Below are 26,344 nucleotides of genomic sequence, written 5' to 3' on the forward strand. Positions count from 1 at the left end.
AATTCCACCTAAGTTCCAGTTATTTTCTATGATAACTACTTCAGTGTTTATTTTTGAAATATCCAATATCAAATCTTTGTAAGGAGAGGTTTTTTTTTTTTTTTTTTCCCTGTGCCCTTGATTTGCTTGTGTCCTAAGCTTAGTTGGCCTGTTGGGTGGTCCATCACATTATATTGTGAATAATATTTTGGTAAAAGTAGTGGCTAAATGTGATAACACTAGCATATGGAATTTAATAGGTACTAAACTAATACTTGTTATAAGAGGACAATATCTGTAATTTACCATAATTGTAAAAATACTCCATGTACTCCATTTAATACATAGTATTAAATCCGTTCCAGGATATTTAAAAGCTCTTAGGGGCTGGGGCACCTGGGTGGCTCAGTTGGTTAGGCAACCGACTTTGGCTCAGGTCATGATCTCACAGTTTGTGGGTTTGAGCCCTGCGTTGGGATCTGTGCTGACATCTCAGAGCCTGGAGCCTACTTCAGATTCTGTGTCTCCCCCTCTCTCTACCCCACCCTTGCTCACGCTCTGTGTCTCTCTGTCTCTCAATAATAAATAAACATTAAAAAAAATTTTAAAAGCTCTTAGAGGCCATACTTCAGGTATTCTGAACCCCTGGACTAAAGAACAGTTGAACCAAGGCTTTAAACAGATAATCAAATTAAATTACTATCAATTTTGCAGAAGTCAGTTACTTAGAATATTTGAAAAGGCAATTTGAACCCAAAGCTATGTATAGCAACATCATTTAGATACTGTCTTTTTGAGGTGACCACTTTATCTGTCTTGCCTGGGTCAGCCCAATTCTGCTACACAGTGAACTGCTATCTAAGTGAAGTATGTACCTGCCAAGCCTCAACCTTCTTGATATCTGCGCAGGAACCATTGGTGAAGAGCCCTCTTCCAGGTAAGCATGTATATATATCTTGCAGGGCATGAGCAATGGAATAGACCGCTAAGTAGACATTGTAGGATATCCGTAAATGTGTATAATCCATGTAAGGGGTCTCCACGCTGCTGATGTTCTCGTCCCCTGTACAGAGAGGTCGCAAGGCAGTGGAGCTATTGCTTATCCTGCCACCACCTTCTTCATGACCTCTCAGGAAAGTGTCCAGTGCTAAAGGTCCTTTAGCACCTTCTTGGAGGTGGCAGTTAAAGGTTTCTTCCCAAAACTCCTTGGCAAAACCATTGTGGACAGACTTTCTGGGATGGACTTTCTGCAGGAATTCCCGGAAACCTGGGATCTGTCCAGCCTTCAGAGCGAATCCAATGGTGCCTCCAACCACATGGAAGTACTCGGGCATGGCAATCAAGGAAGAGCTGGCCCAGGCCTCGCTGGCCAGCCAGATCCTCCCTGTGATATTACGCCGGACAATCTCCTTGATAAGGGGTTCAAGGTCTGGGCCACTAGAGAAAACAACAATGACTTTGGCTGTGGAATTCTGGATCACCTCCACCACTTGCTGGATCTCTTCTTCATCAGAATACTGGGAGATGAGTTCACTGAAGTCGATGCAGATGTCCCTCTCCTCAGCTTCCTCTCGAAACTTCTCAATCCCTGGCCGGCCGTAGTCATCATCAGCAGCAATTGTGCCCACCCAGTTCCAGCGGAAATACTCGATAATGTCTGCCATGGCAGTGGCCTGGTGTTCATCATTGGGGATGGTACGGAGAAAGGACTTGAACTGATTTTTGTTGCTGAGGAGTCTGCTGGAGGAGGCATAGCTGACCTGGAAAGAACATAGGATGAATGAGTGAATGAGGTGCCAGATGAACCTTAAGGCTCTGTGGGGTTGGCTTTTTGAGCATTCATTAATTTATCAAACATGCTGTTCATTGCAGATGGGATGAAAGGATGAAGACAACCAGAATATGTTCCTCTCCAGTGTGAGCACTCAAGCATCAGTCAGTCTTTGGGGAAGCATTCTAATTCCCAGTGGGTGATTCTTCACAATGCCACTTTCAGAAATGGGTCTGGCCATAAAGTCAACCCAATAATAGTAGAATCTACTTACCCTTTCAAGGAGAGTCTTTACACACTGTTGCAAAGTTGCTCCTAACTTCCTTTGAGATGCCTCATTGTTTATCATGTATCCATGTACACATCTTCCTGTTATATCCAGGTTCTGATCTAAACATTTAGCTTCCCCTTTACTATGATGAACACTGTGTCCATGACTCACTTCTGGAAGGAATGCAATTCTCTGTGGGTGATAAACCTAAGGCTCTTCAGAGGAGCCCCAAGGGGTTCCTCTTTCCTAGTCTGTCTAGGTTCTCTCCTCCAGTCTCCAGTTAGTCTCCCTCTTGTTAATGAAGGAGTGTTTAATATTTCTTTTCTCTAGTTTTCTAGAGAGATTTTAAAGGAAACTAAGTTAAAAAATTGGGGGGAATGTCTTTAATATTTCTCACCCATTGAAACAATTAGTTTTCTATGTTTAGTGTTTTAAAATGAATTTTCCAATATATTTCTTCTTACCAATGAATAGTTTCTACATCAAAAACATGAAAGACATTGGTGTATGAAAGACCACGACCAACTTTGCTAAAAAGCATGATTTTTCTGACAAGAGCTTTGATTTTGGAAGTTACAATATAAAATTGACAGTTTTTTCTTTTATCAGCAAGCCCCTTCTTGCTCTGAGAGATCATGAGGTGTAGGTAGATTAAGTAATTTATTGAGATGTTGTTGTTTCCACAGAGCTCTACTTGCAGACCCAAACAACAGGCTTCTGTCAGATTTTTGCAAATGAAAAACCTACTCAGGCATTTTGTAAATTTATCCATTAGTGTTTACTTCTTCTTTTTGAAAAATGGGTTGAAAAGGGTTTTAAAAGGATTAAAATTACAAATATATCTACTATGAATATGTTTCTCTTAAAGAATGCATTTATAATATTTGTCTAGTTTTTAAAAAGAAACTAGGAATGAGGGCGGTAAATACTACTTCACTACCTGTTTACCCCACAAAGAAAAAAAAAACAACTCTTAAAAATACACAAAACTTTCTTATATTGTGAGAGGGGAGAATTTCATGAATGAGTCAGAAAACTTCTGTCCAGTACTTTTCTAGCTGGTCTGCTTGTTCCATCCACTTGGTGGCATGAGTAGCATAAGAAATACCCTTGGCCTCTGCCCCTACCCTGCAGAGCAGTGGCTCCCAGTTCTGGTGCACATTAGGATCACCTTGGGAGCTTTCAAAACTCCTGATGCCCAGGCTGCATCTCATATCAATTAAACCAGGATCTCTACGGTGTGAAACCCAGGTATTGGTTTTTAAGGCTCCCCATGTGATTCTAACACGCAGTCATGGAAGAGAAACACTACTGTAGATATACTTACATTGTTTTGACTGAGAATTATAGTCTCATGACACTTTAATAATTCAAATTTAGCTTAACCTTGTCTTTCATCCAAACCATAAAGAATTAAAACCTTTACATTTATATTCTTTATTTACCTTACCCACAATTATACCTTGTGCCTCTTGGCCACAAAAACTTACTTTCACTGTGAATTAAAAAAATACTGTACAATATGCAAAATTTATAAGATGCATATTTGCATCTTACCCAACACATTTACCGACCATTATTAGATCATTTTGTGCAAAAGTTATAAAGCCAGGGCTTCCCCATGGGAAACACCTTTAATTCCCTGAAGTAAGGATTCGGGAAATGATGACAAGTCTTTTTCAGTTGCCACATGAATATAAAAGGATAATGTCTATCACCAAAGAAATGGGGACCTCCCAACATATAAATGTGAATTTATCAAAGGTACTCTTAACAAATTTTAAATATTAGACATTGAAAAAAATAAATTTAAAGCATGATCTATAATTTTAAAATTGATGTAAAGGATGTATTACAATTGAGCTGATTCTCTCATCCACGGACATTTAGGTTGTTTCCAACTTTTCACTATTATAAAATGATGTCATAGATCTATAAATATTAACATGAAAAAAGATTTGCTCCATAGGGGGAAAATATGCAATTTTGAACAAATGTTTATTAAAGCACTTGTTTCAGTGACTTGTTAGCATTTGAAAATGCAGACATCTCCTCATCTAGGGTGAGTTCCTGCAGGGTGGACACTATTTGTTCATATGTGCTCTATAAATATTGTTGAACGAAATAGAATATTTTCCATTCTGGAATGTGCAAGACAATGATTAAGTTCTTGTTCTGTGAGAAAATATACTCTGCTTCCCCCTGAGCTAAACTTTAAGCCAGAAGTTAGAGAGGCAGAATTTTAAAGGAATAGGATTAGGGACAGATTTTGAGTTTGAAAGGTGAGTTTACATCATATGGCCTCATTCCTTTTAGTAAAGGCAGAAGAATGGTCATTTACTAAAGGAATGGAATGGAAAATAAATCACTGGCAAAAAAGGCAAAGTTTTACACAAGGTATGTTTAAAAGAATTTTGGAAGAGTTGTGAAGGTTTAGTGGACATGGTTGATATTGGGGTCTCAGAAATCCCAAATGGTCATGATACAGTGCCCCTACTAATTAGAAGGTTTTTTTTTGGTGCCAGTGTAAAGCCAGAGATAGGAAAATAGCACGCTGTATGGACACTGGGCATGGAAGTCACTCGAGTCCTGATCCCTGCCCGCATTGCCCCATATAAGAAGTTATGTGTACCTGGGGAATATAGAAGAGGCCCAGCAGGTTTGCCACCGCTGTGGAGATGCCCGAACCAGTTGCTCCCACCACAGCGATAGTAGAGGGGATATGCTCTGAGCAGTTGCAGAACTCGTCGAGGTTCAGAGAATCAATTTTATTTTGTGCCACAAAACTCAGAGTGGCTTCCAAGGCTTTAGAAACAGTGTTGCAAGTGTCAAATATCCTGTATCCCAGTGTCATGTTGGGAAGAAGGACTGGGCTGCTGTTTATTTCCTCGATGGCAAATATCATTGCTTGTAACCAGCGAAACCCACGGAAATTATACCTGCAAGAAAGAAGAAATGGAAGAAAATGGGAGGCTTTCTGGTCAACCACTTAAGAGTAGGGACTGGGCAAAGCTGGGTTTGAATCATGGCTGTGTTATTCTTTGTTTTCATGATGTGTTCTTTGAGACTCAGAGCACTCTCTGTAAAATGGGGACAATGCCTACCTCATATGATAGCTGTGGACATGAGATAATTATGTAAAATTCTCAGCCTGGTGCCTTACACAGAGGAAGCAATGGTAGCAAAGATTGTTATTAGTAATAGAATGAATAATTTGTATCTGCTTCATCCAGCAAAAAGTTTGAAGTTGCTGATCTAAAGTATTAAAAATAATACAGATATTTTAAAAAAAGGACTACAGAAAATATAAATAAGATTAGGATTTTAATATGTAGGAGCCTAAAACTAACCTCAGATTTGCAGAGTCACAAATTTAGATTATGACATTACTGGAGGTCAAAGGGGAAAGGGAGATGATAGAGCTCATATTTGTAAACAAACAAACAAACAAACATGTAGGAAGGCTGTTTACAAATAGTGATTATTTCTGAGTGATGGAGCAATGGCTTTTAAAATTGTGGGCTTTTGGTTTATTTATATATTCTGTTTTAAAAAATGAGTATGCATTGCTTTTCAAAGAACATTATTTTAAATAAAAATCGAGCAAATTAAACAAAGAGAAGTAGGGTCAGTTACATAGTTTTCACTCTCCCAAGATTTAGCTCAGAGTGAGGGCTAGTTAAGTATGCTAAATCAGTGTATCAACGTCCAAAGGAGGAAATGTAACAACTCCACAGGTTCTCTCTTTATATGGTAGGTTATACTACTTGAACTCAATGGCAGGAGGTAAGAAATATTTGCTGTACTCCACTGTGTTGTTTAGGTTCCAAAGTTTTATTTTTATGTATTTATTTTTTAAATGTTTATTTATTTTTGAGAGAGAGAATGCATGCAAAGAGGGGCAGAGAAACGCAGAGAGAGAGGGAGACAGAGGATCTGAAGTGGGCTCTGCACTGACAGCAGAGAGCCCAATGTGGGGCTTGAATTCATGACTGTGAGATCAGGACCCGAGCCGAAGTCAGACACTTAACCAACTGAGCCTACCCAGGTGCCCCAAGATTCCTAGTTTATTACCCTCCACCCAGTTTCCTAACTTTTAATGTGACCTTTTCTCTTAGTCATTTTCTTTATGTTTCCATCATTTTTTTGTTGTTGTTTAGTTATTTGTTTTAAACCTTAAGTTAAAAGTTAAGTTTTAAGTTAAGAGAGATTATAGAATTTTTCTTTACATAAAACATTTATACTGCTAAACTGATTTTACTATCTTTCTTTAATATAATTTAAAAAATATAGTATTCCAGGGCTTTTTGCTTAACCTTAGGTATATACATGGCACACGCACAACTCTGGTCAGCAGGGTACAACAAAGAAGATATTTGTCCAAATGGGTTATATGAAGAATATGATCAGCATAGTTGAAATTCTGTACTTAGTTTTTCTGTATTTATGAGAAAAATGTGAAAATGCTATCTAATTTTAAAGCTCTAATTAGAACATGAACAGAAATCCAGTTTTGTTGGAGCAATTCTAGTTTTCATTTTCATTTTCCAGCAATCAGGGAGACCATGGAAGAGTGCTGGATCCCTTCTGAACATTGTAAGTCTTAGAGAGAAAGTGTTATTTTCTCTTAGAAGTTGGGTAAAGACTTGGGGTGCAGTCATGGTCTCTGATATTCTTGTGAAGGGAGGTGATATACAGTCCATTCTACTCTGTGGAAGTCAGATTTTGTTTGAAGGAACTGCCTAATTCTAGGTGCCATATTCTACTAGAGTCATGATAAATTAGGGAGCCTCAAATGGAGGGAAATCAAGTCATGAAGTAATTGTTCAGAAAACTGAGATTCAGGCCTGGAAAAGAAGTGATTCAATGGGATAAGTTAACTGTCTTCACATGGCTGAAGAAAGAGTTCAGTGACAGATTTAGATGGATTCTGTGGTTTCTCCCATCAGTGTTAGGTATATTCTGTGTTAAACAAGAGGATTTCAGCCTTCTATACGAAGGGCTTTCAAAATACTATAGACTGCATTTTGTAGATGCCTGGGTCATGCCAGCCACTGACATTTCTTTCAACTTTAAAATCCTTTAAAAAAAAATGAGAATAAGGCAGCTAACACTCAAGTATTATTGACCTTTGGGGCACTTAAGGTAAGTGGGAGATGTTACTACTCAGGTTTGCAAGACCTATAATAAATTGCCTTCTAGGTACTTAGTCTTCCATTAAGCAACACTGCCGCCAGATATGAACAATGACAACTCAGTTACCAAGTGACTGGCACATACTCCCAACAGGCCATGGATTTTTCTATTCAGTATATTTGACATTTTACTTTTTGAAAACTTTCTTTTAAAGAGGGTCATGGAATAATTTCAGCATGACTACCACTCACCATTTTTGAAAAAATAAAACCAAGTTTGAAAAAAAATTATTTTGGGTTTGATACAGCTTTTCTCCAACCACCAGAAGAGACTCTCTGACTTGGCTCCTTTCCTTACCTGATACATTCCACAGACTCTGGCCTTGACTTTAGATCTTGATCTTTGGCTGCTACTCCAAAATGAATAGGAAAGAGCCCCCCGAGGATAATGTCCCCTTTCTTCTGAGCTCGTTGGTCAGGCCCATAGGCAGAAGTGCACCAGGTAATTGCCAAGAGGATCAAACAGCAGCTATAAAATGCCATAGTTCTGCTTTCTCTCCAGGGGGAGAAACAAGAGTGCTGGTGGTTCGGGGGCCCCTGGAACTTTTCCCCCTTGGTGCAGTTCACTCCCTGTAGTGGTGGCACATGTCTACAGAGTGATTAATAACAGAATGGAAGCTGTGGTGTTTAAATATCCATTTCTGCCTTTGCCATTGCAGACTGGTAAGGTGGGTGGTCCTTGAGTCTTTAGAAGCCACATCATGTGAAGACTGTGATGCTTTCTAAAAGAAAAGAGAGACAAAATGAATTCAGCTAAGCCTAAATCCCATCTTGTTATAATGACTATAACTGAGGTAGCTTAGAATTTCCATTTAGAGAGGTTGAGGGGTAGCAGGAGGAGACAGCATGACTTAAGAGTCTTAGACTATGTTTTTTTGGTACTTCATGTAAGATACAGAAAACGTCAGTTGCCCATATTGGAGAAGGACTATGTTCAATTGTGAGGCCACATTTTAAAGAGGTCATTGATAAGCTAGGGACCCCACTGATGTTATTGCTGGATTTTAATCCATTCATTTTTCTGCGTGAATAATGCATAGAATTTTCCTAGTAGAAGCAGTTTCTTGCATTAGTATAATATAAATAATATTTTATTCACCACCTATGTTCTTATAGAAAATATAAAATGAGTCATACTCAAGTTTAAATCTGGCTTTAAATCAAACAAAAATGTCAGAAAAGGCCATTTATTCTTTATGCTTTCTTTCTTATGGTGGCTTCCCTTTTTTGTACCTCTTTATCACAGATATCTGGTTTCAGTTTGTAATAGGACACTCCATAAACCTTTGAGGAATAGTTCTTGTAAAAGGACACAGATAAATCAAAGCTCAGATTATGTTATAAGACTCGACCACTAGATTTAAGGAAAAGTTTCTACTTTAGCATGATTATCCTAGTAGGAACTCTTTGCCCTCTATCTCACCCTCTCTGTGAGTCAATTACCAATGATACGTTGATGTTGGGTAACTATACAGCTTCTCCTGAGGTTCAGGACCAGCCCTGAACCGTCAACTGGTCATCTCTACCTGGATGTCCCACAGGTGCTTCCAACTTGACAGGCTCTAAACTCATCTTCCTCCCAGATTTGTTGCTGCTTGTTTTTTAATCTCACCAAATGACGTACCATCCACAAAGACACAAAATGAAGAGTCATCCTAGCCTCCACCCCTCTCTCCTCATCATTGCCTTTCATATTTAAACAACCACCAAGTCCTGTAGATTCTCCTTCCGAAATCTCTGGAATCCATCTACTCCCTTCCATTTCCAAGGCCATCTTAAGTCTGCCAGCATTTCATACCGGGATTTCTGCAACTATTCCCTAATAAGCATTCTTGCCTCCGGTTTTATCCCTTTGCAGCCTGCCTTTGCAGATCTTTGGATGTCATGGAACACATGGTTTGGAGCACAGGCTCTGAAGTTAAAACTGGCTTTGAATCATAGTTTCACTGTTTTCTAACATATGACTTTGGTAAAGTCACTTTCTGTGATCTCATTAAAATAATGCATGTAGAGCCATTAACATAGTGTAACTAGTAAACTCACAGAAAATGCTAGCTGTAATGAATACCTTTCCAGCCTCACTCTTGGTGGTCTTCTCTTTGAACTCTACACTCCAGCCACACTAAAATTCTTTCAGTTCCTCAATTACACCAGACCCTTCGTAAAATCCCCAGACCTCACACATGCTGTTCCCCCTCATTGGTCCCTCTGGCCTAAACCTTGCCTGGAAAACATCTACTTATCTTTTAGCTTTCCGATGCTTATAACCATGAGGCATAGCTTGCCAAACTGTGGGGTCTTTATGTGAATGGAGAAAAAAATCTCCTGTGGGGTAGACACAGCCTTGTACTAAGGCATCCAGCTTGGGAGTGGAGCACAGGCTGGATTTCCACTCATACTAACCCCTCAGCTATACAGTGAGCAACTTATAGGACTCTTCAAGGAGGTCTTATCTGGACCCTCAGACTAGGCAGGTCTAATCTGTTATAATCTTTTACATCTTGGATCTTGGAGTTCTCCTCTTGGGAGATTTTTCACACTTTATTATAATTACCTGTATAAATGTCTGATTCTAGAGCCCAAACCCTTAATCATTGTCGTATGCTATCTCTTGCCCTTTAGGAACCCTACCTCCTCCTCTATCAGCTATTCTAGCAGAGGGTACTCGGCGCCATATGGAAGGAGCACCCCAGCAGACACTCAACATTCATAGAATTGTCTCCAACAATGTCTGGACACCCATGGCTATCCTAGTTTTCAGACTCTGGTCCTGTATTTAGATTTTGGGCTTCATTTCTTGGTTGTGCATTCATAAGTACATGTGCTAAGATCTGAGAATACAAAGATAACAAACATATGCAGTTCCCTAGCCTGAGAAACCCCCAGTACAGGGGCAAGTACAATGGTGTAGAGGATCAGAATTTACCTCAACATTCAGAAGTGAAAAAGAATATTATAACTTTGGTTTCACTGACTGAATTCAGCTGTGCTCCTCAGCACTTAGCCCAGTGTCTTGAAATAGTAACTGCTAAGTAAATGTCTGTTGAGTCAATGCATAAAAAAGAAAGCACTTTGGAAGAAGACAGAAACTAGCATTTATTGAACCAGGCATTGTGTCAGGTCCTTTAAAACATCTAATGTATTTTAAATTTCACAACTGTAAAGAAGGCAGTACCAACTCCACTTTCAGCTTACTCAAGTGAGAAATTCTGGCACTTGAATTAAGAATGCCTCAAGAACTCAGAATTTTAAGGAGTTGCAAGTAGTGTACTGAATTAGGAGAGGGAACATTATGACTGGTTAAGGTAGGTCACTAAGAACTGTTAAACTTTTCCTGTGAAAGATTAACTACTTGGAGAAGTTTATTAACTTCATTAGTCCATTCAAAAGAAAATTCATGGCAAGAAGTAATAGATCAAGGGGAGATTTCAGGTCAATTTGCAGCCGTTAACTCCACCAGTCTAATGCAGTCTCCAAACCACCCTTTTTAGTCCAATTACTAGGGTCTAATTTACTTTAAAGCTGAATCATTCTAGATCCTCATTCTCCCTTTTCTCCAATATCCAATCACTTTGTCCTGTTGATTCTACCATCTCTCTCCACCCTGCCATCCCCTTTCCATTGCTGTTGTCACTGCCTTAGCCAGATTCCCCTTGCCACCGCCCCCCCATTTCTTTTTTGCAAAAGCTTTCTTTTCCTTCTATCTCACTGCTTCTGTCATTGATAGTGACAATCAGACCAGTACCAAGTGTGATCATAGCATGGTGGATTAACAATTAGAGTTCATCATTGTGACTTCAGTTTGCAGTAATTAGAATACTAAAGTTCTTGAATAATCACTAACACTTCAGTTTCAGTATCTGCAGTAGAGACATCTAATTGTATCCGTCATATCTGTACTCCTTTTATGACACACTAAAATAGTTTTTAGCTGGATAAATCGTTATCTAAAATAAAAACCACTTTCCTCAACTTCCTTTATAATTATGTGTTGTCATATGACTAAGTTTTGGCCAGTGGGATGTAAGCTGATGTGCTCTGTGGTAGCCTCCAAGAAACTGCCTGAGAAAGAGTGTTTGTCCTTTGTCCCTTCTTCATACCCTCTTCCTTCATTCTGAGGCATGGAGGTATATGTGACAGCTGGAGCCCATCTTGAACCATGAGCCATATCTTAGGGAATGATGGTGCCATGAGCTGACTGTTTCATGGAGCAGAACATTTGTATCAGACTGTTTCTGGACTTTTACGTGACATATAAAAAAAGCTTCTAGCTTGTTTAAGCTATTGTTATTATATTTCTTCTTATATTAACAACATCTATCCAAGAGTCACAAGTAAACTCATTTGCTTTCCTTACTATAAGTTCATTTCATTTAAATCATATAATAGTGTTTGCCTTCTTGCAAAAAAATATTGTAAACACAAGCTGAAGCTAGTATTTGTTCTTTATCTCAATGGAAAATATATTTGGAGGAAGAAATGACCCATGTACCAGCTGGTTTTATGTTTAGAAGGTCCTTGAAATCATAAGGAGTGTTTTAGTACTAACAGATGATGGATCACTAACTTCCTCATCCAAGAGACATGGGATGGCAGGTCAGGGCAGACTGGTCTCTGGCTCCATAGATTTGTTAATTTGTAAATTCATGCACTTATTTATTCATTCAAAAACATTTATTGGGCTCTCCTACGTGTTAGACACTAGGGAGTGCAAGGTACCCAGGAGAGAAAGTTGAGATTGTTGCCTTCAAGGTGTTTATGGCTTAAAAGGAGACAAAGATATGTATTACAAGTTCCATGAGGCAAATGCTAGGAAGAGGCATGAATTAGGTGTTGAGGGAGTGTAGAGGGAGGAGATGTTTCCAGGAGAACAATTCACAGTGGGGACTGGAAGCTTCTTGAGGGTAGGGCCTATCTCTTTTCCTCATCACTGTACCTTGGCACTCAGCACAATATGTAGAACTTAATATGTGCTTCACAAATATTTGCTGAATGAATGAATAAAGAAGGCATGATCAGTAAAAATGGGGGCTGGTTGGGCAATTCTAGGACAGAACAGAAAAGGGGTCACCCCACAAGACCAAAGGTTTCTGAGGGCAGGGTCTTTGTCATGATCACAGTTGCACTACCAGCACTGAACTTGGAACCTGGTACTGAAAGGATGTTCAAAAAGTATCTGTTGAACTTGCATTTGTTCCAAAAGTTCCAGAATCAAGGACAAATCAACAGAGGATAGAAGGGCAAGGTTAGAAGGCAACATTGCAACATTTCAATTTTAATCAAGTTAAAACCACCTTGGCTCTTGCCCCTTGGCTTTAACATTTCCGGAAATTATGTAACTCTACAGAAGAATGATTTTACCTACATTTCAACTAGAGAAAACCGAAGCACAGACCACCTGAACATAAAACACACTCAGTAAATTAGAGGCATGGCAAGCTCAAAAACTACAATTTCTTGATTCCTAGGCTGCAGAAATAAAAATTCTGGGTTGCCTAGAAAAAAAGGTGGTTATGAAACCAAAATTGATTTCCAATAGAAATCATTTATCTACATAGAGTGAGTACCTTGATTTCTCTGTGATTTATTGTACTGTAATCTTTGTCCTCTTTTGTCATGCTGATCGTAAAGAATACTAACAGTAAGGTGTGAAGCCACCATTACAGAAAGGTGAGACTTGTATGTTTTGATGAGGGTGAACAGGGAAAAACCTGAGAAAGTTCAACCAATAATCACAAAACCCGTGTATCCGGCTCTGGTTACAGCTTTCTTTACCTCTTGCCGAGGACATAACCACAATGTGGGTTTTTAAATGCACCTGGTGTGCATTTGCTAAAGAATTAGGGACATCTTATCCGTCATTATTAATGTGACCATCCTCAGTTCTGTGTCAGACTTCATTCCTTCTGTATTAAAGCAAAGGGTGTCTTGTTTTGAAATGAGGGCCTTCTTTCAGCCCTGGGAGAACACAGACTGTAGAGTCACACTCGGCTGCCTCCCTCCAGCCCTGCTTGCTGTCCGCACGCCAGCTGCACAGGTTCTTACCTTCCATCTCCCTGACAACAGGTGTGACTTTTGGAGAGTCTATGCCTCATTTAGCCCTGGTAATGACTTAATTGAGTTGGAAAAATGCAAGGACAGGATCGTGATAAAAACCAGCTGAGCTGGGTTCCTGTTAGTCATTGGAAAAAGCTATCAAGGAAGGGAGGAGAAGGATGAACAAGAGTGGGGAGGAGCAGCATGGGGTGTTGAGCAAAATGGGGAGAAAGAGCCAAGACAAAGCAAATAAAGGAGATAAGTAGGAGAGGAAATGGACATTCATTAATGTTGTACTATAAGCTCCTTGACAACATGGCCTGGTTTGTTCTGTTTGTGGCCCGGAACCCAGAGGAGCCCTATAAATGATTAAGTGAGTAAATATATGTGTGGAGTGCCCACAACACAATAAACCATCTTAGGAGTTTATGAAGCTATCTCAAGAAGAAAGGAAAAGACAGAAAAAGAAAAAAGACATAGAATGGGAGTTGAGGGAAGGTGAAAAATTCAAGGTTAAAAAATGATGAGAGGGGCGCCTGGGTGGCTCAGTCAGTTAAGCATCCAACTTTCACTCGGGTCATGATCTCGCGGTTTGTGAGTTCGAGCCCCGCGCCAGGCTCTGTGCTGACAGCGGCAGAGCCTGGAGCTATTCTGTGTCTCCCTGTCTCTCTCTGCTCTCCCTCCCTTGCTCATGCTCTGTCTCTTTCTCTCTCTCAAAAATAAATAAACATTGAAAAAAAATTTTTTTAAATGATGAGAAACGCTCATTGTCTGCTATAGAATCTTATGAATTGAAATGTATGCTGGCTTTGGGCTTTGACATTGCCAGTGCCTGGTTTCCATGATAGGACTGAGTTCCTGGGGACACAGGCAATGAGGTAAGAGATTTCTTGTCCTGAAATGATTCTCTTCATGCCTTATGTAAGCTCTGCTGATGGATGTGTGGACACCCATGAAATGGTTCAGGTGAAAAGCAAAGACACTCAAGTCATGTTTTTATAAAGAAAAAATGCCAGAGCTTCAAGTCCTACATGAGAAAAAGATTTCTGTGGAATAATGTCCTGGTATCACCTTTCAGAACTGTAAGGAACCCTGATTAGCCAGAGTGGTATCTTTCAGTCTGGTGTCCCAAGATGTGCTACCACAGCCTCCTCAGGTAAAATAAGTTTGGGAATTGATGTACATACACTCTGTGTCACAAGGACACATTTGCCTTGGTTGGTGACACATCCTCATCATTGGTCTGTGCCTGGTCCATTTTTATTTCTTTTTTTCTTTAAAAATTTTTTTTTTAATGTTTATTTATTTTTGAGAGAGAGAGAGAGAGAGAGAGAGACAGAGACAGAGAGACAGAGAGACAGAGCCTGAGCAGGGGAGGGGCAGAGAGAGAGGGAGACACAGAATCTAAAGCAGGCTCCAGGCTCTGAGCTGTCAGCACAATGCCTGACACGGGGCTCGAAACCATGAACCGTGAGATCATGACCTGAGCCAAAGTTGGACGTTATCCTACTGAGCCACCTAGCCGCCCTGATTTTTATTTCTTTATTAAGTTATTTTTATTGATTAATTTTTTTGTTCATATATCTTTCTCCTTATTCTATCAGTTTTGGTCTTTTTTCCCCTCAAATTTTAAGAGTTCTTTATACATTATGGATACTGGCCCTTAAGCTGTGATATATGTTACAAATATTTTCATATAAGTTGGCAGTTCTTTGACTTTATGTTACCATGCAACTTTAAAAACATTTTTAGGTAGTCAAAATTATGAATTATTTCCTTTATTGCTCCTGGATTTTGAATTAATGTTAGAAATCTTTTCCTTATACTAAGTTTATAGAGGAATTCACCGTAATTCTTCCAATGTAATTCATTTAATTTATTTTCTAATTTTTTCTTTACGTTTAGTTTCTTGATCAGTGTGGAGTTTATTTTTATGTATGGTATGAGGTATGGATCTAATGTTGTCTTTTACAAGTAGCTGCCTAGTGTGCCAGCAACATTTATTAAAAAGTCCATCTTTGCTTCTCTGGTTTAAGATGCCACCTTTATCTATTCTGTTCTTATCTGTATGGCTCTTCTCATGGCAGTGGCAGTAGCACCTTGTTTTGTTTTGTTTTGTTTTTTAATTTTTTTAAATATTTTTATTTATTTTTGAAGGAGAGAGAGAGAGACAGAGCATGAGTGGGGGAGGAGCAGAGAGAGGAAGGGATAGAATCCGAAGCAGGCTCCAGTCTCTAAGCTGTCAGCACAGAGCCTGACACAGGGCTCGAACTCACAAACTGTGAGATCATGACCTGAGCTGAAGTCGGACGCTTAACCGACTGAGCCACCCAGGCGCCCTGCACCTTGTTTTAATTATGGGAACTCGTAGTATAGTTTAATACCTGGTAGGACTAGTCCACCTTTGTAGTTTTTATTTCTTAGTGTGCTATTCTTGCATGCTTGTTTCTCCTTTTGAACTTTAGCATCAACTTGTCCAGCTCCATAAAAAAGCCTGTAGATATTTTTATTGGGATTGTGTTACATTGACATCTTTATGGTGTTGAGTTGTCCTATCCAGGAACAAGGATGCATGTCCTTTTGTTTCAAGTCTAATTTCGTGTCTTTTAAGAGTATCTCCTCTCATTAGTTTTGTACATTTTTGTCAAGTTTATTCCTAAGTATTATCTTTGTTACTATTATAAATGGGGCTTTCTTTACCATTATGTCCCTTGGATGGCTATTATTTGTGTTTATGAACTCTATTGATTTTTGTATGTTTAATTACATATGCTGATACTTTTCTGAGTTCTTTTGTTATTTAAATTAATTCTATTGTTCATTGATTCTCCAGTATTGTCTGGAGATATTTTTACTTCTTCTTTTTATTGAGATAGAATTGACATATAACAACATATGATTTCAGGTGCACAATATAATGATTCGATATTTGCGTGTATTGTGAAATGATCACCACAGTAAGTCTAGTTAACATCCATCATCACACATAGTTACAAATTTTTTTTCTTGTGATGAGAACTTTTAAGATCTACTCTCTTAGCAACTTTCAAATATACAGTACAGTATTAATAACTATATAGTCACCATGTTGTGCATCTGATGACTTATTTATTTTATAACTGGAACTTTGTGCCTTTTGACCACCTTCACCCACTTTTATTTCTTTATTTCTAAGCTATTTTAAATAACAAACAAGCATCCCAAACAAAGAACATCAGTAGGACCCTACCCGAAGGTTCCCCTTGCACCTTATGCTCCTGCTTCTCTCTCACCAAAGAAACCATTATCATGAACCACACGTTTATCATTTCTTTGCTTTCCTCTCCACCCCTCCAACCTCTGCTTTAAAAATACCTTTTTTTAGGGGTACCTGGGTGGTTAGGTGTCGGGTTCTTGATTTTAGCTCAAGTCATGATCTCACGGTTCGTGAGTTTGAGCCCTGCATTGGGCTCTGTGCTGACAGTGTAGAGCCTGCTTGGGATCCTCTATCTCCTTCTTTCTCTGCCTTTCCCCCACTCGTGCTCCCTCTTTCTCAAAACAAACAAACTTTAAAAAAGGCATCAACTCAATATTATAAAAAATAAAATAAAATATTTTATTTTTAAATATTTAGGGAGAGAGAGAGAGCATGTGCAAGAGCATGTGCGAGTAGGGAAAAGGTGCAGTGGGGAGAGAGAATCTCAAGCAGACTCCATGCTCAGAGTGGAGCCCAGTATGGGGCTCCATCCCACAACCCTGGGATCATGACCTGAACCCAAATCGAGAGATGGACACTCTCCTGACTGAAGCACCCAGGCACCCCCCCCCAAATTTAAAAAATCATGGTAAAGACTGGGAGGATACACATCAAAATATTGAGTGATTAGATCTATGATGGAATTGTGTATGTCTTCCTTATTTTGCTTTTTGTTTTTGAAATTAACAAAAATATATAATTTTTTAAAAATCAGAAAAGATGTTATTGTAAAATGTTATTTAAAAGGTGGCTATAGAGGTGCCTGGGTGACTCAGTCGGTTGAGCATCTAACTCTTGATTTTGGCTTGGGTCATGATCCCAGGGTCGTTGGATTGAGCCCCGTGTTGGGCTCTGCACTGGGTGTGGAAGCTGCTTGAGATTGACCCTCCTCTGGCCCTCTCCTCCACTTGCACACTCACAAACACACACTCTCTCTCTCAAATAAAAAAATAAAAGGATGGCTATAGACATAAACATTAAACATGAAGGAAAAACACTGCAAAAATGATTTTACTATCTAGTCATACTATATATACTTCAAAATATATTTTGAAAAATTTGTTTATGGATACTTCTTCATATCTTCCATTCTTTTTCAATAAAATTTTTACCTCCCTCTTTTCTCTTCTCTGTCTCTTAAACTTTTAATTGTAATACAAAACATCAGACATATACACAAATCATAAATGAACTTTCACAATGAAAACACATCCATGAAACCAGCATCCAAGAAAGTAGATTAAGATATAGAACCAGAACCCCAGAGGCCCTACTCACATCTCCTCTCACTTATTATCCTCAACAAAGGTAACCAGTAGCCTGACCTTTACCATCACAAATCACACATTTTCCATGTTTTTGAACTCTATATATATGGAATTAGGTAGTATATACTCTTTTGTGTCTGGCTTCTTTTTTTCCAACGTTGTGTTTGCAAGATTCATCTATATTGTTTTGTGTAAACATTGTTTGTTTTTTCTCACTGTTGTATAGTTTATATGTGATTATATCACATGTTATTTATCCATTTCCCTGTTAATTTTTTGGTAATGTTTATTTATTTATTTTTAATTTTTTTAATGTTTATTTATTTTTGAGAAAGAGAGAGAGAGAGAGAGAGAGAGCGAGCGAGCTGGCAAGGAGCAGAGAGAGAGGGAGACACAGAATCTGAAGCAGGCTTCAGGCTCCGGGCTGTCAGCACAGAGCCTGATGTGGGGCTCGAACTCGTGAACCGTGAGATCATGACCTGAGGCGAAGTTGGACGCCCCATGGATTGAACCACCCAGGCGTCCCAAATGTTTGTTTTTGAGAGAGAGAGAGAGAGAGAGAGAGAGAGAGAGAGAGAGAGAATATGAGTGGGGAGGGGCAGACAGAGAGGGAAACACAGAACCTGAAGCAGGCTCCAGGCTCTGAGCTGTCAGCACAGAGCCCAACATGGGGCTCGAACTCGTGAACCTTGAGATCATGACCTAAGCTGAAGTCGGATGCCCAACTGACTGAGTCACCCAGGTTCCCCATCCATTTCCCCGTTAATGAAGAGTTTGAGGTTTTAATAAATAGTGCTGCTGTGAACATTCTTGAACACATCTTTTGGTAAAATATGTTGAGTACATGCCTGAAGTGGAATTGTTGGGTCAGTTTGTGTATGTTTAGCTTAGTAGATAATTACCAAAAAGTTTTTCAAATGGTTGTAATCAATTTATCTTTCCACCCAGAAGTATATGAGAATTTCCACTGATCCAAATCCCTACCCACCTGTGATATTGCCAGTCTTTTTCACTGTAATCATTTCTTGCTTTCCTTTTATGTAGTTATTTTGTATTTACCTGTATTCCCAAGAAGCATTAATTTTTTAGTTGTTTTAAACTTTATAAAAGGGCATCATACTGTATGTAATCTTCTGAGACTTATTTAAAATTATATTAATAAGATTCATCTATAATATGTGTTACTGTAGCTCATCATGTTGACTGCTGTGTAATAGCCCATTGTGTGAATATGTCACAGTTTATTCATGCACTTTCCCATTTATGGATATTTGGGCTCTTTCAATGATATGGCAGTTCTTTCCTTCAAGTTTGCTCTATGCAAGAATCATGGAAGAGTTCTATGAAATTCCCAACTGCTACTAACTCTTTGCAAAATCCAAGGCCAAAAATGACATACACCCAGTGTTTTATCATTCTGTTTTTTCTCAATGTTAACTAAAATCACATGAATTTTAAAAATTAGGGCCATTTCATTTTGCTTAATTTATCACTGCAGCAAAAGACCAGAGGCAGAAAACTCTAATTCATGTAAAGGTACAAGAGAGTTGCCTTCATTTTTCCAGACTTAACAACCCAAATTTCTTTTAAAACTTTTTGGATAGGTCTAGTTCATATTTTTCTAGAGATATATGTTACTATTCTGTGAGCTTTTTCTAACTTCTTCATGCCATTTTTTAGTGTATGCTAACAAAAAACGGGACCATGCTTGAGACTGGCTAGAGGCTGAGAGGCATTGTGTCCCAGCCCTTTTGTGACAGATCTCAGGACATATTTGTTGGCTTTTGTCCATACACTGTAATTAGGCTGACTCATATTAACATTCTGGTCATCTAGGTTCTCCTTGTTTTCCTGATATGCATTTGTTTTTACAGTCCTTTCAGAATGTATATTTGTATTTTTTAAAATCTCCAGATATATCACATTGTAGCTGTTCAAGGTGAATTTTATTTCTGAAGAATTATGGCCCCCTGTTAAATTCATTTTGAATTTTGTTCCCATGTTTGAAGGACCATGTAGTCCCCCTGGTAAGAAATGTCAGGAAATAACTGACCTCTCCAACTTTGCACTTGGTGGAGAATCACAAATTATAATTTAAAAAATAAATGCTGGAACAGTTGCCCCTATGAGAAGACTCTCCATTGGACACCTGGAGCTGTTCTGGAGGAGGACTATCTCAAAGTAAGGAAATCTTCCCCAAATAAAGCTATTTATGTTTCCATAAACCTGACTTTGAAGCAGATTATCCAACATACCCTCATCTCACATGCTGGAAACCCATCTAATTGATTCCCTCCAATGTGGTAAACCTCAAGCAGAAATGTCATGTTATTGAATAGTGGGTCTTATATCTGTCAGGAACTGGGCAGGATGTAGGGCAGTGGGTCTCAAAATGAGGTCCCTGGACCACCACTAGCAGCAGGAGTATCATCACCTGGAACCTGTTAGAAATACAATTTTTTTTTTGCCAAAAAATGCGGATTCCTCTGCCCTGTCCCAAAATATTGAGGGTGGAATCCTGAGATCTACATTTTTTTTAAATATATGAAATTTATTGTCAACTTGGTTTCCATACAACACCCAGTGCTCATCCCAAAAGGTGCCCTCCTCAATACCCATCACCCACCCTCCCCTCCCTCCCAACCCCCATCAGCCCTCAGTTTGTTCTCAGTTTTTAAGAGTCTCTTATGCTTTGGCTCTCTCCCACTCTAACCTCTTTTTTTTTTTTTTTCCTTCCCCTCCCCCATGTGTTTCTGTTAAGTTTCTCAGGATCCACATAAGAGTGAAACCATATGGTATCTGTCTTTCTCTGTATGGCTTAAGAAATACAAATTTTTACATTCCACTCTGACCTACTGAGTTAGACACTTTGGGGGGTGGGGCCCAGCAATCTGTGGTATACATTAAATACAAGCCATGTATACTCAAGTTTGAGAACCACTTCTGGACTATCACAACAACTCTTTTTTATCTGCACTGGTATAGGCTAGTAGAGTCTGTTCCTGGCCCTGAAAAGTCTATTTCCTAGGAATAGTTTTAAAATGAACCTTTTTTCCCAACACTATAGTTTTTTTTCCCCAAGCATAATCTAGCAAATTAGAAATGCATTGGAACACATACACAATAGTTTCCTGTCAATGTCAATTTCTTCTTCAGTTTTTCTGAAATCTTTCTCATGCAATAATTCTTAACATCCAATCACACCAGTATATACCAGGAAACATAGTTCAGAAATCATTGCTCTGTAGCTAGGGTAACTTTCAGAATCTGTAATCAGTTTGCATGATTTGTAGAATCAGAGAAAATGGCCATTAACCACAGATTGGCCACTTCTCGTCTTCTCTCCCAGCCAGATGGAGGGGATTTACCTATCCGGTGATCATTCTCTTCTACCTTTCTCTGGAAGAAGCTTGGGAGTTCTATTTTTAAACTTATATCTTTTGGGGCACCTGGGTGGCTCAGTCGGTTAAGTGTCCGACTTCAGCTCAGGTCATGATCTCACGGCCTGTGAGTTCGAGCCCCGCGTCGGGCTCTGTGCTGACAGCTCAGAGCCTGGAGCCTGCTGTGGATTCTGTGTCTCCCTCTCTCTCTGGCCCTCCCCCGTTCATGCTCTGTCTCTCTCTGTCTCAAAAATAAACAAAAAACATTTAAAAAATAAATAAATAAACATATCTTTCATTATTAAATTCCCCTTTCAAATTTGCCAAATGGATATATATGCTTCACAACCACTGGATTATCTCCAGATAATAAGGTCCAGGATCCTGTTTACATGTGACCATTAGAAGTCACTTTCACAAATCTCTTCTGTCCAGTACCTCCTGTTCCCTTCTTTCTCTGGCAGCCCTTCTGGGGCTCAGAAAGGCCTCTCCTTCAGGAGCTGGAATAACCCTGAACATTCTGCAATCTGTAGCTATCCAGTGCACTCTCAGTGTCTCTCTGCCTGTTCCTGAGCCTGTGAATGGCTTCTGAAGACATGGTCTGGATAAGAGGAGGCCACAGAGACCTAACAAAGAACTCTTACCACGTTGATTCCTCCATTCCTCTTCTATTTTTTTAAAAAAAATTTCTTTAATGTTTATTTATTTTTGAGAGAGAGAGAGAGACAGAGCGTGAGCGGGGGAAGAGTAGAGAGAGAGAGAAGGAGACCCAGAATCTGAAGCAAGCTCCAGACTTGAGCTGTCAGCACAGAGCTTGATGTGGGGCTCGAACTCACAAGCCACAACTGAGCCATCCAGGTGCCCCCCTCTATTCCTCTTCTGAAATGAAATCCTATTTTCTTATTTTGATTGTTTCTCTCTTCTCTTCCTCTTTTGCTGTGTGTGTGTGTGTGTGTGTGTGTGTGTCAAAAGTTTCCGAACTGGTTTTTAAGACTTCTTCCAATCCCTCTGATGAGAAATAAACTCTTTTAAAAGCTATGGTAAAGGTTACTATTCCTGTTCCTATTTAGCTACGCCCATGCGCTGACTATCGTAGACCAGGGGGCAAACTATGGCCAGATTTGGCCCACCCATTTTTGTAAACACTCCATTGAAATAATAGGAATGCCTATTAATTTGAATATTATCTGTGGTTGGTTTTATGCTACAAGGGCAGATGGGCCTACAAAGCCTAAAATATTTACTATTTGATCCTTTACACAGAAAGTTTGTTGACCCCTGAATTAAACTGAACACAGAGAAAACTCTGCCTTTATTATGACTGTATGCCAACAGCTTTGGAAATAGCTATGTGCCTGGTGTGCACAATGGTTTCTGCAGATTAAAAGAAGCTGATTCCATCAGCCTTTCTGATTAGAGGGATGGGTCCAACAGCCTGTTTTGTGGCCAGAGAAACAGGTCACTTCTTCCCCTTGGTTGCCATCTGACTCAGGAGGCATCAGGGGTCTTGTTTGTTTACCATTTTCTCACATGAAGAGAATGGAGTGGGTTGTGTGGTGGGGATTACCCCAGTGAAAAAACTTTAAAGATGGGAAGTCCAAGCTGAGAAGCTGAATCACCAGCAGCAACCATTTCTACCCGCTTTGATACTGCCAAATGAGTCAGTTCCCTGGGAACCAGTTACCTTCCTGTGAAGATGACCTTAAGAAAGAGTATGATTGGTGTGGTTTGGTTGGGAAACAGAAAAACCACTACCTCCCATCTAGCTCATGCCTGATCTGGGTGGGGTGTAGGCCTGAAGGGAGGAAGCTCAGCACTTCAAGTGAGGAAGAAATGTTTGGTGATCATTTTAATTCTGCTCCCTTATCATTGGATGGATGTAAATTCTCTGGTGAACTTGTCCTCTTGCATTTCCCTCATTTTTCTTCTCCCCCTCCACTTCATAGCTCCACTTCCCACCACTCTGAGGCTCGGATAAGGGCTCCTGACATTAGATTAGAGAACATCAGAAGAGGAGGGGGCTTATGTCAATGCCTTTTAGCCAAGCACCACCAGGACAGGGGAAAGAGAAGCACCTAGGGTACAGAATGTGAGAGGCACTGCTTGTTATGGCTGGCCCTAGTCCTGGCCCTTCTGGAGGAACAGCCTTGTGGTTGGGCAAGTTAGGTTTGTTACTTATTTCAGAGAAGCAGAACTGTGGGTCATCTCAGAGAAGGTGGTAGAAAGGACTACAGGGCTGAAGCTTGAGTGAGGGGATTTTGCAGAGGTTTTAAGGAAGCAGGGCTTGGGATGCTGCCAGGAAGCAGGGGTCATTCTATGATTGGGCATCTTAGTGACTCTTGTCTAAAAGGAAGGAAGACTAGAGTGAGGCTGAAGCCGTAATTGGTAAAGAAGCAGTAGTAATCTGAACCAGGATAGGGAGATGTTTGGTCATTTTTGTGGTTTGGATAATGTTAACGTTTTGTTTTGTTTTGTTTTTATCTGTGCTCAGACATGATTGTGGAGTGTCCATCACAGTCGCAGAGTGGCCTTGTTTGATGGTGATGTTCTATGAAATTGCATATATTCAGCATGAAAACACCCACCCAGCTCCCAGGTATTGGGAGCCATTTTTCTCTTTCTCACAGATCAGTTACTCATTGCCTCACTCTTTTTCACTTTCCTTAAAGTCACAAGATCACAGGATAGTGGAGCCAGAAAGGACTTTAGAAACCAGCTAGTTCAAACCTTGAATGTTTAAGTTAAAGAAATGGAAGATCAGAGATGTTTCCTGCCTTGCCAATATCACACAGCCAGTTAGTACTGTGTCTCACACACAGCATCACACAGCTGGTACTGGGACCCAGGTTTCTTGACTCCAGAAGCCCTGAATACACTGACCCTAACTCCTTCAGCAGCCTCACCTGTAGATGTAGGGAGAGCCTACACCTCTCTCCCTCTTCCTGTGCTCCATCCAGTCTGCCTTCACTTCCTCCAACAGGCCACGTTCTTAATTGTCTCAGGCCCTTCCCACAAGCTGTTTTCTCTGCTTGGAATGCTCTTCAACGCCTCTGACCTGCACCTCTGGCTTTCTTCATTCCTACTCACCCTTCAGGGTTGGCTCAAATCCCATCACCTCTCAAAGAAGCCCCTTCTGATTCTCTAGGCCTTACTCTTCCTAGTGCTCTCTGCATCTTCCTGGCATTTCCCTGCCAGTCCCTCTGCGTGTCCAGGCAGGCAGGGATCTGGTCTCTTTCACTGCAGTATGCTCTGGACATAGCAGGTACTCGATAATGAACGGACAATTTACCCCAAGCCTGGTGGAGATTCCACGGCTAGAATTCTTTTTATAGAATAGAAAAAAGGATTCTGAAATCTTTTCTTTGTGCCTTTATATAAAGTCTGATTGCAAGTAAAAAATACAACAGGCTAAAGCAAAAATGCTGAGGTGTTGCAAGTAGGTGGAGGATGAATTTGATGATTCCACCCCAATGTCGTCCTTCCTGTGATCACTATCTGGACATGCGGGTGTGCTGGAAAGGCCAGCATGCAGCTGGGAGCCCTTCACATCCCTGAACCAGAGATGGGTCCCAGAGTCTGAAGCTGCTATTGCATCATTATGTAAAATGTTAGAAGACAATTAGAGTAGGCTGTTTGTCATGAAAAATGCTATAAAGATGAGATAGTCCAGACAGCTTATGTATATGGATCTCTCTGACATGCTGATGAAAACTATGGCTGCTCTTCCCAGAAAAATGCACATCTGCACGTAATTCTATTTGTTGCAGGTGTTTCATATACCTGAAAAGCAAGGTTATATGATTTGAGGTTTTTCTCTCTGTGGAGAAGTATATCTCTGTTACCTCTGTGGAGAGGCAGAGCAAAAATGGAAGCTAAGTTTCCTTATTCTCCATATACCGTCCTTTCCCATAATATCAAAATGTTTATTCCATCATGAGATGGAACAGGGCATAACAGTTGAAGGCACAGGTTCTGGAAGAAGCCAGGGTTCCAATCTCTGCTTTGACTAGTTGGTGAGTTGGGGCAAGTTGTAATTTCTGTGCTTTTGTTTCTGCATCTATAACAAAGGAATATAACAATGGTGGGGTTGCTGTGGGGATTACATTAAAATAATCTTGTAAGAACATATCACAGAGCCTAGTTCGATAAACATTAGTTCTTAACATGATAGAGATGCCCTCCCTCCCCCGTCTTTGATGAGAAAGGTCACTTTGCTGTTTTTCTCTGGTCCCAGAATATACCTGGTTTAGCTCACCCACAGCATAGCTACCTTCAAACAAGTGTTTGATAATGAGAGAGGCCTGGGGCAGAAAGCCAGGCAAGCCACCCAACTAGCTAGATTAGAGATGCAGTTAGCATCCTGTCCACAGGGTGGATATTAGCTGTATGGCACACTCCTACCATGGGATCACGATCAGGACATTTTCTGATGTCTCCACGGTGACCACAGGCCAGATGATGACACTGAGAGAGCTGAGATGACACTGAGAGAGCCAGATGATGACACTGAGACTCGGACGATGTCGATGGCAAAGAAAGCAAGCAAAGAAGGTCGTCTCAAGATTCCACAGGGAGAGATGGGTTTCAGGTTTCAAAGTGCAAATCTCTGATCTTTATGTATCAGCCTGATAGGTCTTTGCAACAACTTGGAAGCGTGTTTGTGAAGAAACCAAGAAAAAAGCTCTTTGGCTGAAAAAAACTGTTGGAGACAGACGCCTAGGAGGGATCAGGAGACCATAGTTTTTAGTCTCTGCCCTGCCACTCGCCCTCAGGACCAGCTGTTGCTCTTCTCTAGGCTTTGGTCTCTTTATCTGTAAGGTTTTCTGAGTTGGGCAGCAAAGGTTTGGTGAGTCCTGCAGGCGGAGCCTCAGTAGAGGGCTGGGCTTAGAAGTGGCCACTGTCCCCTCCCCTAGCCTTCTACAGGTGAGCGACTGTCTGGGGGACGGGGTGGCGGGAGGGGCAGGGAGAGGATGCCCTTAGGGGAAGCGGGCTCCTTTCTCCGCCGTCAGCAGCCCCCCGCCGGCGGCTCTGGCGCAGCCCACCGTCATTCCGCCCGAGCGCCCACGCGCCCGCATCAGCCAGGGTGCCGGCTGTGCTGGAGCAGAAAGATCGCAGATCGATTTCCAGCCCTGCCTGGCCGTGGCGTCAGCAGGGAAGAGAGGTTGTTTTGACTTGTAGTGCGTGGAGCTAAGGGAGAGGCCTTCTAATG

At 40.4% G+C, this 26,344-nt stretch overlaps 1 protein-coding gene across 2 annotated transcripts in view; it reads right to left on the reverse strand.

The window, feature by feature from the left end:
* The window catches only part of CASR (calcium sensing receptor), an 81,065-nt gene that overhangs the window by 23,281 nt on the left and 31,440 nt on the right, over positions 1-26,344 (reverse strand). For both annotated transcript variants that reach the window (XM_030330001.1, XM_030330002.1), the window contains exons 2-4: positions 7,515-7,938; positions 4,654-4,960; positions 855-1,739 (exon numbers count right to left, since the gene is read on the reverse strand). In XM_030330001.1, coding sequence (XP_030185861.1) covers positions 855-1,739; positions 4,654-4,960; positions 7,515-7,699 — 1,377 coding nt within the window. In that variant the 5' untranslated portion in view covers positions 7,700-7,938. The remainder of the gene's footprint in view (positions 1-854; positions 1,740-4,653; positions 4,961-7,514; positions 7,939-26,344) is intronic.

Source organism: Lynx canadensis, chromosome C2 (genome assembly GCF_007474595.2).
Source record: "Lynx canadensis isolate LIC74 chromosome C2, mLynCan4.pri.v2, whole genome shotgun sequence".
NCBI classification, from domain to species: Eukaryota; Metazoa; Chordata; class Mammalia; order Carnivora; family Felidae; genus Lynx; species Lynx canadensis.